The sequence below is a fragment of the Mangifera indica genome, chromosome 7 (genome assembly GCF_011075055.1).
Source record: "Mangifera indica cultivar Alphonso chromosome 7, CATAS_Mindica_2.1, whole genome shotgun sequence".
NCBI classification, from domain to species: Eukaryota; Viridiplantae; Streptophyta; class Magnoliopsida; order Sapindales; family Anacardiaceae; genus Mangifera; species Mangifera indica.
Genome location: NC_058143.1, coordinates 15,145,911 through 15,161,329, shown reverse-complemented (window position 1 = coordinate 15,161,329; position 15,419 = coordinate 15,145,911). Strand labels below are relative to the sequence as shown.

At 34.1% G+C, this 15,419-nt stretch overlaps 2 protein-coding genes across 2 annotated transcripts; both read right to left on the bottom strand.

Moving 5' to 3' along the window:
* Positions 1–959: 959 nt before the first annotated feature.
* On the bottom strand, positions 960–2,519 carry LOC123220002 (PRA1 family protein E-like). Its single transcript, XM_044641986.1, has one exon. The coding sequence runs from the start codon at positions 2,415–2,417 to the stop codon at positions 1,794–1,796; it is 624 nt and encodes a 207-aa protein (XP_044497921.1). The 5' UTR covers positions 2,418–2,519; the 3' UTR covers positions 960–1,793.
* Positions 2,520–4,953: 2,434 nt separating this feature from the next.
* LOC123221209 (ankyrin-1-like) lies at positions 4,954–13,203 on the bottom strand. Its single transcript, XM_044643978.1, has 13 exons — positions 13,024–13,203; positions 12,798–12,860; positions 12,509–12,682; positions 11,791–11,922; positions 10,906–11,045; positions 9,986–10,072; positions 9,234–9,359; positions 8,385–8,534; positions 7,740–7,808; positions 7,117–7,218; positions 6,004–6,174; positions 5,844–5,923; positions 4,954–5,412 (listed from the first exon to the last, which is right to left on the bottom strand). The coding sequence occupies exons 1-13, from the start codon at positions 13,055–13,057 to the stop codon at positions 5,364–5,366; spliced, it is 1,377 nt and encodes a 458-aa protein (XP_044499913.1). The 5' UTR covers positions 13,058–13,203; the 3' UTR covers positions 4,954–5,363.
* Positions 13,204–15,419: the final 2,216 nt, after the last annotated feature.

Sequence of the window (15,419 nt, the reverse complement as noted above, 5' to 3'; positions counted from 1 at the left end):
TGAGAAGGAATCTATAGTTGCGCAAATGGCTGAATTGAAGAAGATTCTATATGGGAAATTCAAGACTATTAATCTAGAGCAGGATTAATCAGCTATAGACTGTTATTTCCCTTTAATTCGGCTGCCCCTTTGTTTTGGTCTTTATACGATTTTCCTTTTCCAAGAATTACTAACATACTTAAGTAGCCTGTATGGGCATCATGTTGGTAGACATCTTGACAGTCCAATTGATATTTATGAGCATATTTTCCAGATTAACATTTACAACCAAATATTTTGAGAGTTCAAGCTACCACATTGTTGATCCCATATAGCAGAAAATTGAATTGAAACTAAATTTTCTTGAAAAATGTTACTGATATAAGATAGTTACTCAGAAGAGCATTTGCACCTTTACCAATCATACACCATCACTTGATAAACATAAACCAACCTTTAGATGATCACCCACAGTACATCTTAGGAACATCTCACTGAAGTGCCTAGGGTAGCTAACAATATGCACTTCTGCTTCTGGGTTTCTAGAATAAGCATATAACAATAAACGGATGGCGGCGATATACCTACCATGTTGTGGCTTTTAGGTAATCTTGAGGCTGAGATATGAGCCTTAGACAAACCACATTAAAAAATAAACAATTAGCAGACAATAATCCAACAATGAAAGTCTCACCGTTAACTACTGCATCACCAAAAGTTTAAACCATGAAAGGTTCAGAAAATTTTACACTACGGAAAAAGAAGTTCAAACATTTGTTAGTAACCAAGGCCCTAGGCCAATCATCAAGTCACCACTTTTGCCTGTAAACATGCTTTGGCTAATTATCATTTGAACAAAATCTGCAACAAATTTAGTTGATGCTTGACAACCATGACAGTCTATGACAAACAGAAGTTTATCTGAACTGGCCCAGAATGTAAGCAAATTATAAAAAGCATGAAATCATTGGAATAACTAATAACACTCAACTTCGTAATTGCATAGAATGAATTAGTCCAGGAATTAGATGTGAAAATTTTGTAATTGGTTGGTCAACGATTATGACCATGCTACACAAAAGAAAAGAAACATCTAATGCTTTCAAATTTAACTTACAACAGAAAGTCACAAATTTGATCAGACCTGCATGATGAAAAGAAATAAAATTTCCTAATTAGTGACTTCACAAAATGACTTACATGACCTTCCCTTGACGCCAAATTGCGACATGCACTGAGACGATCTTCACAATTCCAATTCTGAAACCTTGCAGGACAAGATTGATGCTAAAGCAGCGCAACCAAAATCAGCATATTGTGATTCACAGTTTAACCCAAACAACAATGAAAAAAGCAAGCTTCCCAAGAATAAGTTACCCAATAAGGCTACCCATCTACTGCCTCAAGCATATCAATTAACACTTCACAAATCCCAATCAGATATAATGGTAAAAACCAAACAAACCCAGGTTAATCCTCAAACTCCACCTCTTTAAACCAATAATACAGTAACAAAAACTCATGATATCCACTTCAAATTAAGCACCAACCAGAATTCCATTATCATCACTGAAAACAATTAGTTATAAGTTCCCACTTCACGATAACCAAAACCACAAATCCTTTAGAAATATAATCAATTCAGAAGACCTGCAATTTCTATAATTCCACAGGAAACCAATTTGGAAACGTGATTCACTAAACCCCTTCAGGGATTCTTGCATCTCAACATATATATAGCATATACAAAACCGACCAAAAGAAAATAAAAAATCTCCGCATCTCCAAATCAAACACAAAAAACAACCCCAAGATCAAATTCTCGTATAACCGGTCAACCTAACCGGTTGACTTCCCATGACTGGTACCAAGCCACCTTCAGCCGCACTCCCTTCATCCAAAAACAAATCATCCGTACTCCTAAAACACGCATGAACACCCACCACAACAACTCCGATAATTAAAGCCACCAACACGTTAAGCCACACGTGAGTAAACACCAAAGCAAGAATTGTAATCAAACTCAAACAACACAAAACAAGCCTATCATCCAACTCTTGATTAAAAACCACAACTGGATCATCACGCGCGAAGTAAAAGTATAACCATGCAATGAACACGATTATGAAAACGATCATGGACACAGGGTGCCAAAGCAAGCTAACAAACAGAATAAAAAGCATTACCATTACGTAGTTCACGCAAAAATTGTTCACGTTCCGCTTTATACGGGACATCGCGTCGTTGTAGGTTAAGGGTAGCGAGAAGCTCGAGAATTTAAAAAATTCGCTCCATGGGCGGCGAGTGGAGGTGATGGACTCCGTTCGGGAGAAGAAGGAGAGTGCGGTTGTGGGTGTGGTAGAGGCAGCAGTGGCGATGGCAGTGGCAGTGGCAGTGGCGGTTGTGGTGCCGTAACCGGCGGGGCGTTTCAGAGACATGGTTAGATCTGAAAGCTCCAGGGGCTGGGTTTGAAATTTGAATGTCTTTGAGAAAGCGTTTTTACCTGTTTTTTTTGTTTTTTCAAAAGGGCGAACAAATTTTTCAACTTAGGTTTTCCAAATTACTTTGCAACCTTTAAGTTTGAAAACTAAGTTTTTCTACCCATTAATTAATTCTTTCATTTAACTGTGAACAAACTAAGTACTTAAAAGTAACCATTATATTTTTAATAATTTTTTAATTTTAAAATAAAAAATTAAACTCATTTTGAAAGATCCTACTGGTTTTAAACCTTAAAAACACACCCCATATTTTGGGTTTCATCATCTTTCTAGATGAAACTTTAATACCATGGGTAGGGTTAGACCCGAATTAAGCTATCTCAGACTCAAAAGTTGATCCAATTCGATTCAGTTTAACTCAAATTCATTTAACTTAAATTCAAACTGATTTAAGTAAGGAAATTCAAATTATTTTTTAAACTAAACCGAGCTTGATCTAAAAAGAGCTCAGCTCGACTTGACTTACAAGTCAAGTGGATGACTTGATTTAAATTATGTTAAGTAATTGTTAAAACGATATCGTTTAATCTATTATTAGATAAAACAATATCATTTTATTAATGTGTCACAAATTCAAACTATTAATTTGAGTCATAAACTCAAACTTAGCTCTAGTGAAATTATTTTTATTCAAACTGAATTCGAATCACTCTTAATTTTGGCTCAAATAATTCAAATTAAACTCAAACAAAACTATTTTTTATTTGAACTGAACGTGAATAAAAAAGAGTTTGAGTTCAGTTTGGTTTGTATCTACCCCTAACCATGGTTGAAAGTTGAAACCCCAAGGCCTAATAATACCTCTCAAACATAAATATAAAGAAATGAAGGAGATTATAATGAGATATGTTGTTACAATGGTGAGATATTTTGCTATCAAAGTGAGATAGTTTGGTATCTTATTATAATGGAGAGATATTTTGCTATTACTCTTAAACTCAAGATGGTAATACATTAGTCATATGCAATTTGTGAATCAAAGCATGTAGTTGAAGAGGTAAATGAGCCTTGGTAAATATATATGCAGACTGATCTTAGGAGGAAATAGGAATAAGTAACCATTTGTCTTGATATGTTTGGTGTGCTCATGAAGACATTATTGTGAGCAATCTTGATGTCACTATGTTTGTCACAGTAAAGTGAAATAGCAAATGAATGAGTGCCCATATCATAAAAGTAATGTCAATAAGCGTGTATTACTCAACTTCAGTACTAAAACAAGAGGCAGCATTTTTTTTTTCCTAAAATAGAATCTATTAGTAGTAAAATACACAATATGAACTACATTAACGACATCCAAATAAGTAATAGTAAGATACACAAAATTACTAATTAATTGACGCTAAAAATAATTATTAAATGAAGTGTCGTCATAATAAAATAATGAACATTAGAGTCTATTGAGGTACTAATAGTCCTCGTATTAATGATGTCAATATAAGAAATAAGATTTGTCGCATGCTTGGCTTGAGATAAGTAATATAGAAATTGATCTATTGAGACCTCAAGGCCTAGAAAACAAGTGACTCTACCAAGATCCTTCGTTTCAAAATGGCTACTAAGAAAAGACTTCAGATTGGAAATCTCCTACATGTCGTCCTTAGTAAAAATTATGTAATCTACATGGAGCAAAGGAAAGAACACAACAGCGAGAAGCCTTCGAATGAACAAATCGTGATGATAAGCTATAGGTTGAAAACAAGACCGACAAATAAGTGAACTTGGAAAACCATGCATTAGGAGCCATCTTAAGTCCATTCGTGTGTTGTATTACAAAATTGAAAGAACTTTGTTTCTCACCCAAGGTTTACTCTAATGACATCTTTCACCCTTTAGGTTTACAAATAAAATTTATCCACCTGTTATCCAATTTAATAAAATCATATGTATCTATTTTAAATACACAATCATATACATACTTAATATGAGTATACACTTGATTGGATAATTCACTTCCCCTATCTCTGCCTTTTCCTCTCTCTCTTTTTTTCTCACCAATTTCTGATTAACCCACCACCTCACTAAACTCCATTTTTCATAAATGGAAAATTATTCTTCTACTTTTTCTCATTTCTTCCTTTCTTGTTGAGACTGTAAATAGCTTGGGTTTTGATTCATTAAGAAGTGTTCTTGCTTAGATGAGGGCCAGGTAAACTACATTTCAAAAATTAAAAGGTGCAAAAAAAATTATCTTTAGAGCAAAACTTTAAATGAAAACCACTACTTTATCATACATTTTAATTTATAATATAAAATCATAATTAGAAATATTATTCTAACAAGTTTTCTTTTGTAATATTTAAGGCTTTTTCTATTACATTCTTCAAAGAAAAAGATGTACTAACTGCTCAATCTGGACTATGTTATTCTGAGTTCATATCTAATATTTGAGTTTGACTCTATTCGATGCCAGTGTGGCAGCCTCAATAGAGAAAAATCAGCAGAGTTGAAGATCATACTGAGGATGAGGTTCTGAAATCTCAATAATCAGTGTAATTCTTTAAGAAAAATTAATACATCTTTTTCACAAAAGTATCACGGACCGCCTGAAGTAGCTGTATTGACAATCGCAATTCCAGCTTCCCCAGCAAGTACGGTACCTCAAATCCAGTACTCGGAAAAAGAACAAGCAAAAATATGTGGGTCAAGGAAATCCATCAAAATCACGAGATGCTCACAGAGACAATACAGCTTTTCATATTCTCTTCAATATTCGTTTGTAACTTGCTATGTACAACCCAGTTGATTGATTCATTCATTTCTACGGGTATCATATCAGAAACAACGGTAAGCTTGTAATTCCTCACAACGAAAATGTGGGAGTGCAGCACAATGTTAACTACATGGCTTTTGGTCCTTTGTCTCTTTACTTTGAGCAAGCTGTTACTTCTTATCTGTACCATGGAACTTCTTACCAGCTTCCACAGCTTCCCTGCAGAGATGGGAGGTCACGTAATTTAAGTGATCACATGAAACAGGTAAAAACGTGATCACATGAAACAGGTAAAAAGATAGTTAAATTTTGTATAAGCTTTGCCCATGGTACAAAGTAAGCCATCCCAGAAAAACAAATGACAAATATTGTCTATATGCAGCATAAATTTTGAGAATTTGACAGCCGAACAAGAGATGCAACTACGCAGCAAAACCACTAATATGGTTACAAATCGAGGAACAATAATGGTGTGACATTAGTGATTACATTAGCCCCTTTCTAGGTACTCAAGACAATTTGATCTATAAACTGTACAAACTGATAGCTAATAGTATAATTATCTTACAGAATTGTAATGCGCATATTAAAAAAAATTAGAAGAAAAAGATGGAAGAAAAAACACAAAGACAAGGAATGTATCCACAAACCTAAAAGCCTCAATAAGCTCTTTATTCTCAGGGGCAAGCGTCACGCCCTCATACAAAGCATTGGCTGCTTCATCATATCTCTGGGGAAGAGCAATAATTTTTTTTTTAAATGTCGATTTAGTGAAAAAGATGCAATATTGAAGAAAAGTTGAGAGCATGCCTCCAATAAACGCAATGCTGCTCCTTCGCGATAGCAAGCTTTTGGCCAGTCAGGTCTTAATCCTCTGCATGTCTTTGCATCAGCTAAGGCATGCTCAGCTTGTCCAAGTCGAAGCCAACAAAGACTTCTATTGGAAGGCAATGTAGCATCAGTAGGATCCAGATCCATCGCCTGTAAAACATCACCAAACAAGTATTTGATCAAAATTCAGAAAGCTCTCTAGTTTTGTTTCCATGAAGCATTGTGAAACAGCAGAGACCCCATTTAAAATGTATTTGTGAATTCTCCAAGTCCAATACTTCCATTAAGATGCAGCCTTGCATTCTAATTTTTCCCCATTAAGCCTAACCCACCTTCCTCCAAAGGCCAATTACCACTACTTCTTAGCAAAAGCCAAATTCATTACATCTTACAAGCCCTCTAGCCACTTGAATTCCAAATTTACTAGACAATGCCTCTAATTGGAACCTGTTAGTCACTCCAAATTAAGGCAGAAAAGCGCCTGGGATCCATTACTCACAGAAGTTTTGAGGGAAATGGGGATTTGATCATTCCATTGTAAGACAGAAAGGACAATGAAGGAAACCCTGCCCAAGTTCAAAACTGGATCCCACTTTGGGCACCAGAAGGGCAATGAAGCATGCATGATCAAGGTTCACAGAAAAGAAAGTGGAGCCAAACACCACAAACAAACAACTATTAACCCTATAAATTTCATTTTATCGCTGCTCACTTGAACTTAACTATAATCCTACTCAAACAAAACAAAGAATTGATTATTAATCTTATAACAGCATAAGTTATTAAGTTACTATCCTAAGCAAAACTTCACATTGAACGGTTAAGATGTGCTCATTCCAAATTAAAGTGCACAACAGATCAAGGTAAGCCTAAAGATTGATCAACCATCTTGTAGAGCAGTACAAAAGATAGTTTTTTTTTTTTTTTTTCATTTTTTACAGAACTACAAAATGTTGTAAGCTTAGAAATGTTATACACAACTTATTTTCTATCATGGAATCTATTGGACAAGATAATTAAAAATATCTCAAACATTTGCAAGAGACTTAGAAAGGATATTCCAACGAAGCAAAGAAGAGATGAATAACATACTTGTGTATAAGCATCTATAGCCAAGTAATAATCCTTTCTATTGAAAGCCTCCTGTCCTCTAGATTTTGCTTCTGCAGCTTTCTTCTTTAATTCAGGTCCCACCTGAAAAGGTTGTCTAAAATTAAGAAGGTGACAAGGACAATGAAGCACTATTCTGAAATATTGATTCTATTTGCAGAATATATTGGATAAACTTTTAAACCTTGAAACTCACTACTTCACAGTTAAAACAAATCACAAAAATATCCTTCCATGGGATTCAATGACTTTTTTGAATAAAAGAACTAAATCCAACAAAGCAAAAATAAATTTCCAAGATAAAGCCCTAAAAGTGATATCAAGAACAAGAACATTAATAAGAACGATCCTTAGGAAGCAGGAAAGCTGTCTATTAGTCAAATTGCTCCCATGTTACTGAGGAAAGAAATAGTTCAAAATACAAATATTGAAGTTCCTAATAATATACATTTTTTTTCCAGAGCCACATAGAGTGCATAATACAACCAATTCCTCAGGTTCACATTTTTCATATAATGGCAATTAGAAAAAAAAAACAAAATCAACCAATCCAAAAGAAATGCATAACCAACAACAGAAGTCAAACTAAAGGTATAAAGGGGCACCTCAGGGTGATCTTTCTTGGGTTTTATGTCCTCTGATAAACTATTTTCCTTCATGTTTCTTCGTTCTTCCTGCAAAAGAGAAAGTAAAATGTCAGTCCTGTGACTTGTTATTTTAAAGCCAAAGTAAAAAAAAATCCATCAAAGCTGGGATGCAATTTGACAAAACTATGCATGAGTGCAGTTATCTTAGTCTCAACTACACCAAGGTAGTTCTATGGTCACACCTTCATGCCCGTCCAACACTAATTGGTCATATCAACTTTGATCCACATTCTTTCTTTTTAACACATTCTCATTCAACTATCATTTACAGCTTTTGTTCCTTTAAAGAGTGCATTAAAAGCTAATTTCCTAAAGGAACAATAGGGCCTTATACAGTGGGACCATGCTTATAAGTACATAAAGGCTCATCTGGGATCTGACCTGTCTAAAGAGACAGAATGAATATGTAACACACTATGCTTCATGTGAGTGACTTTGAAGTATAAATGACAAGCGCTACCCAACAAAGGCACGCTGAATTTATTTTCAAGATGAATATAGCTAAAATATTCAAACTGATGTTAAATTCCACATGTCTAATTTTAAATGAACAACAAAGACAATACACAAGTTTACCAATAAAAAAAGGGCTCTGAGGGTTACCGGTTTGCTTGTTTCAGACTGCATATATTCAAGAATTCCATCAACTGTCCATTCTGAGACAGAGTTAATTGCTGATGTCAAGGGAAAAAGGACCTCAACAGCCTCACGGTTGCCTCTTGCAGCTGCAACTTGTATAGGCTTCTGACCATCCTGTGATGCAGAGAAAAGCCACCAATACATAATGGATGGAGCCAAATAGTACTACTGTGAAACTGTTGCCATTCATTGCATATTTTAAATAGAATTATACAGCTGGTTAGTCGAAAGGACTTGAACTTCTGAATTCAAATAGGGACTTGAACAGAGCTTATAAGAAAAATTTTGTACAAAAACAGACATTCGATTTTATAGCCTCTAGTAGGAAAACAATGGTAAGGTCAATTTGGAAAGAGATTTATGCCAACAGTAGGGTCACTAGGTTGGTAGCACTCAAGCATATTCAATATGAGAAATCACCCATCTTTTTCAAAGATCACTAAGATTAGAGGTTGATTACACCTGTGGTTTTGAGTTGTTCATTAAATTGGAAATCTGCAGGTCTTTGAGTACCTTACAAGTATTTAGTCTTTGGCCTTTTTTCAGTAATAAGACAAATAATTACCATAAAAAGAAAAGAATAGGTCTGCAGCCTAATAGGAGATTATTTAATGTATGGTAGTAAAAACAGGAAATTATACTTTTTGCAATTTCGGGATAGCTAACAGAACTTAACCTTCAAAAGGAGAGATGATAATATAAACATCAATAGAAGCAAATGAATTCAAACTTGAAGACATATGCGCATACAAACATGCCAGAAAAAAATTATGAAAGTGATGATATCATGACTATAATTAATGCAGTTATAACCTCATCCACGACATTAGCATCAGCTCCAGCTTTCAATAAGGATTCAATAATTTCTGTGCTCCCAATATCAGCAGCAATGTGCAATGGGGTTGCTCCACCAGCAACAATATTCACATTAGCACCTGCCTGCAAATAAGTGAATGCAAAACTGATGTAGGGGAAGAAGCTGTGAATAGCAATAAAAAATCTCACATATGAGCATAAGCACAATAGATACAAAAGAAAGCTGGAAGCTACACTCAGATATAACACATTCATTAAACCCAGTTTTCTTCTTCTTCTTTTTTCAGTTACAATAATATCATGGGGAACTTCTTTGCCCTGAACAAGTATTCAATTGAAAATTTTTGAAGCTGTACATAGGACAAGCACACGATATTTATTTCCTAGTACACATGAAAGACCAACCAAAATAAGCACACCATATGTAAAAGTTATTAATTACATTAAAAAGTTTGATACTTTGACAAAACAATTTCTAAGAAAATGGACAAAGAAAACTTAATAGACAAAAAGCAAGGTTGCACAGTGATATCAATTTAGCACCATAAACAAGATGCATCCATGAAACTTATCAAGCTACCCAATCGTATCAATAATGTGATTGAAGTTACCTCTCCAGACCTTCAAGAGAAACCCAGAAATAACCTTTTTTCTATTTTAACCTTCCAGTTACACCTACGTTAGAATCCTAAATACACCATAGTGGAAAAAAATGGAACCAAATTGGTAGTGTAATGAAGATATCAAACCTGAATTAACAAGTCTAAGCATGCTAGAGAACCGGCTGCTACAGCTGACAATAGTGGAGTGATGTTATCTTCAGTTTCAGCATTAGGCTGCAGAAAAATGTCATCAGAGAAAAATATTGATGAAACAGCAGAATTGCACACTCACCACCCATTTTAATCAGATAAATGAAAGCTTTTCTTTGATGTCACTGAAAGCTATAATAAATTATAAAACCTAATAAAAACTGAAAGTGATCATTGTAAAGCAATAAATCCCTGAAGAAAATTGCATAGCTGATATAGCACATTATGTATAGGACAAGACGGCCACAAACAACATCTAAAACCATGGCAGAAAATTATAACACCTAGACAAAACAATACCCTCCACTGGCTCAAACAAGCCAGCTAGAGCCCACAATCTGTGAGCAGCATAAGAGACACACTAATCTTGAAGCGGTCAGAGCTTTGCTGCCAAAGTGCTATGCTGGTTGATCCAAGGTTTTGCAAATACAAAGGGGACCCCCAGGCAGGGCCAAATCCTTCCAGGCCCAAGGAGGCCCCTGACAAGCATGCCACAAAGTCTTTGTGGGGATACATAAAAAGTGATACAAAAGTACAACCACTCCTGCAAGAAAATATATCTCTTTGGATTTCTAGGAGATTAAAGATCTAAAAGTTGTCCACCATTAAGGAAATTCCCTTTATTGGTGTCAGTGGGCACATTTAATAGCAAAGGAAATAATGCCTCTAGGCAAGGAAGTTCCCCAACAACTAAAAGAAGCTTTGCAGATTAGAGGTATAAGAAAAAGTATCACATGGTTGCTTCAGTCTCTTTTTCAAAAAGTCTTGAAAACTGCAAGAAACAGGACCATAAAAATTCTGTATTTTGGAGATGATATAAATGTCATTAAGAGAAAACAAAAATGAATATAAATTACATTGGCATGGTGCTCTAACAAAACTTTCACAGCATCTTGTTGAGCATGACCAGCTGCCCAAACTAAAGGAGTACCAGAATCACTTTCTGAATCAACCTCAACACCTTTGGAGAGTAAATACTTCAGCAATTCAATATTTCCTGCAGGCACCATGAAGGACACTGATTATAAGAATTTAATTCAAATAACAAAGGGAGGTCCAAAAAACATAGGTGCCAGATTTTACATAACTGAGCTGAAATAAATCTAGAGACAATATTTGATAAAAAGATAAGATGAATCTAAAAAGATTTTACAAAGATTAGTTCCACAAATCAGAAAACCTTCTAGGATAACCCAGTGAATTTAACAACATTGAATTCTTTCATCTTGCCATATAATGCATACATCTGATAATTTTTCCTTTACAGAATTTAGCTCTAATCCAAACATTCTACATATGTCAGTAAACAACCAATAACTGGTGACCAGCATGGCCATCATCAATATTTGACCTAATAATAATTTTAGCAGTTTAACATCCAACAATGAAAATCAGTACGTTTTTCTAACTTCTTGGTTCCATGATAGTGAAAATCCACTAAGAATAACAACTTTCAAATGTTTATCGGCAAAGAAAATTTAAAAAGCACTTAGATCTACAACCAGCCTTGTTTGCACTTCAGTCCTAAATGAAAAACTGTGTTTAATAAAAAGGGTGTGACATATTGATTTCAACAAATTTTGCTTCTATTTTTGGATAGAATTTGTCCCTTCCTAATAAGTCAGATACCTTTTACTGCATCCTTTCCATCTAAGCAATTACCAGTGAAAAAGTTTACATTGCTCACTTTTATAATTTCACTAGCACCCACCCACACAATCACAGCAAAAGGAAAAGCTCACCTATTCCTGCAGAATGATGCAAAGCCGTGGCTCCTAAGTTACTCGGTATGGCAGGATTGGCCCCATGCTCAAAGAGATATTTGACAGTTTCAGCATGTCCTTGACGGGCAGCATGAAGAATAGGAGTCTCACCTGCATATATTAGATTAAATCAAAATTGAAAGACTTGATCAGAGGGGCTATATGCCTTCTTTGTTCTCCACATTCATATGGAAATGTAAAACAAGATAGCAACAATAAAAATGATAACACAGGAGAAATAAGATTTGAGTTTATATTGATATAATAACATGACTTTCAGAGAAATAAGATCAGAGGGGCTATATGCCCTCTGAGTTTATCAGAGGGGCTATATGCCTTCTTTGTTCTCCACATCCATGAATGAAAGACACCACAGACAGACACAAGACAATTTTCAAACTACCTGCCATTATTCAAATTTGATAATGGAATGCAACTTAATACACAAGACTATCTGCTTATATAAATTGTGCAACTTGTAAAGCTATTCCATCTTGGCAGTGTTAAAAATGAACACATTATACATGAATATATCATATATGAAGGTCAGTCCAAACTGATATTGGATCCTGCCAACCTAAATGCACTAAATCTTCCAATTGTAAAAGAAAAATCATAAGTGCATATCGTGAAAGAAGAAACAACATGAAGGTTATCATAACAATTGACAACAAGACATTAATACATAGTTACATACCATCTTCATCTTGTGTATTAACATCAAGATTCAATTCCTCCAACAAATACTTGCACACATCAGTCTTGCCCTCTCTTGCTGCAAAATGTAGTGCCCCTCGTTGGTTGGCATCTTTTATATCAGCCACGGTTGTTGCCATCCCTTTACCCTGATCATCTAGTTGCTGCGCTATCCCTATCAAGGAAACATATAAACCCACAACATTTTCAGCAAAAAATCTAACCTCAACCATAAGAAAAAGTTGCATACAGAAAGTTCCAAATTCACCAAGTGAACATATCTAACTTACTCTTGAGAAGATCAAGATTCCCAGTTTGAGCAGCATTTAAAAACAGTTGAACACTTTGCCTCACTACATTCAAAAAAGATAAAAACCAGGGTAAATCAATAGAATCTAATACATGAGACGAATCTAAAAATAACCCAGATCGTCAAACCACTCGAACAAGCAACTATAAGATTCTAACAGTATGTAAAGACATAAAATTCTATACATTAGAAGAGAAAAAAGGCACCTTTAAGAGCATGAGAAGCATCAGGAGGAGCCATTGTGTTGTAGCGAGTGTTTTATGAGAGAAGAGAAAATCTAAACTTGGTGCGGAAGATTCTGGGGCTTTAATAGAGAAAGATGGGGGTCTACTCGAGTTCAGCAGCTGCCGACCTCGCTAGCTTGCCCTATATATGATCATATAGGTGGGGGTGAGAGAGTCATCACCAAATTGGAAGGGGCGTATAATGAAATTATATCTTTTTTAAACTCCCCAAATCAACCCTTAAACCTAGAGTTTTTTCTTAAAAATTTTAATGTTTTACGGTTTTATTAACGTTGAGTTAATATCCCTAAATTTTGCTTAGATTAAAACGACAAAATTATATAATTTTTTTCTCCTATTTCTAAAAGTTTCTAGAATTATGTAATTTGGACATGTATTTTTGTAAGATAAGGTCCTAACACTTACACCAGACTATGCTTTAATTGCGGCTCAATTATATTGCAACGCAATTTCAACCCTCATAAGTTGGGTTTGATCTTCCAAGAGGTTTTTTAAATGATGCAGATGATTGAATTATTTTTCTACAGGATCGTGAATTGCTTTGATTTGATTTTTCGATTAAGTATATTGTACTAGACATGAAAATAATTGTTAATCATGAATAAAGACAACTCTTTCTCTTGGCTTCAAGATTCCAAAAAGTGTAAAACGACGCATAGTTATTAGTATTTTATGATATATGATATATATATATATTGTATAATATGATATGATACAAGTAAAAAATTATACATATCATAAGGTGTATTAAATTAACATGACATAGTGAATGTAATAGGGGTATATATGAGAAATCTTTAAATTTTAAGAATGTTTATAATATTTTTAAAAATGATGATATGTCAATTATAATTTTTTATTATTATTTTTTAAAAACTATATCATATGACACGTTATGATACTTAATTTATGATATAAAAAATTAAGTTTTTGACATATAATAATTAAAGAATTTTTTGATTAGGAAACTTTCATAGAAAATACTTTGAATGATTACATGTTAAAGAAGATAAAAAAGTTGAGTTGTAGTTTACAAGTTAAAATAAGGGCTTCCACTTGGTAGGATCAATTGCAATTGTTTCAAATACACTATGAACAAAATGTAGAAATGGTACCGTATGAAGAGGCTTTTGAGAGAGCGGTTTCTACATCCTCATTATGGGTGATATCAATGCATCGAGTTTGAACACCTTTAGTCATGTATTGATTTAGGGTTTAGGGTTTTACAAACTAGTTAACGAAGTATACAATACTATTCCATTAGCCACAAAAATTTAAGTCACAATCTACCATCAATAACTTTCTAGAATTAAGAAGTATAGAAATTGATGTTATGGCAGGTTTGTAAGAGGTGCAACAATATTGTTAAAATTCTACACAAAAATCCTATAAAATGTTACAATCCTATGAAAACTCTTAAAATCTTTAATCGATTTATACACTAGTCATTCTCTGATTGTTTTCGTATTTGCTTTGTCAATTTTGATACTTTTATGTTTAACCACGAACCCTAAAAAAATCAAGTTTCTCAATCATAAAGCTACATTTCTTTTATATTGGTGAACAATTAGTTTTTTTGCAATAGAACAAATACTTCTCTCGAAATGTTGCAAATGCCCTTTTTGTGCTAGCATAACATAAAAAATATCATTAAAATAAACAACCACAAATTCACGAATGAGAGGGTGAAATACCTAATTCATAAGCCCCGTCAATACACTTAGTTAATTAGACAATCCAAATGACATAACAAACTATTCATATAACACTTTCTTTCTTTTTGAAAGTTTTTTCTAATCATCCTCGTGTTAAATGTGAATTTAATGGTGCCGAGTATGAATATGCTCAGAAAATGGCAACTGGCTTTTCTACAGAGAAAATTTACCTATAAAAAAGTTCCAATTCAATCAACAAGGAAATTGCTCTTTGGAATTATCTTTAGGAGACTTTCTTTGCATACATTCGAGTTAGTGCCTCCGCCAAAACTTCCAAGTATAAGATTTTAGTTTGAACATATTATTCATATTGTGACTAATGTTCATAACAAGGTGAAGAAAAATTACATGAGTCTACTGTAAAGTACAAAGCCACTAGACACAGAAATTGAAAACTCAAATCTTTTGAAGTGCGAGATAAGCTACGGTTCACCAACATAAAGAAATGTTTCTTGCTTGGAGGGCATCACCCGTATTAGTTAGATAGGTAAACCCAAAACACATTTTATTAAGTAAGTCAAAGTTTTATAAATATGATGAAAATTCAAACTAAGATTTTCTTTATGACGGTTTTAACGTTTTATCGATTTTATTAACCCTTAAAATCTATTATGAATGAGATTATACCCTTATACTATTGTA

Excerpts from the sequence above, each read along its gene's own strand:
- LOC123220002 (XM_044641986.1), bottom strand. The coding sequence starts at position 2,417 with ATGTCTCTGAAACGCCCCGCCGGTTACGGCACCACAACCGCCACTGCC.
- LOC123221209 (XM_044643978.1), bottom strand. The coding sequence starts at position 13,057 with ATGGCTCCTCCTGATGCTTCTCATGCTCTTAAAG. Across the intron at positions 7,809-8,384 it reads AGTCTGAAACAAGCAAACCG|GAAGAACGAAGAAACATGAA; the intron begins GTAACCCTCAGA and ends TCTCTTTTGCAG. Across the intron at positions 7,219-7,739 it reads CCAAGAAAGATCACCCTGAG|GTGGGACCTGAATTAAAGAA; the intron begins GTGCCCCTTTAT and ends CAACCTTTTCAG.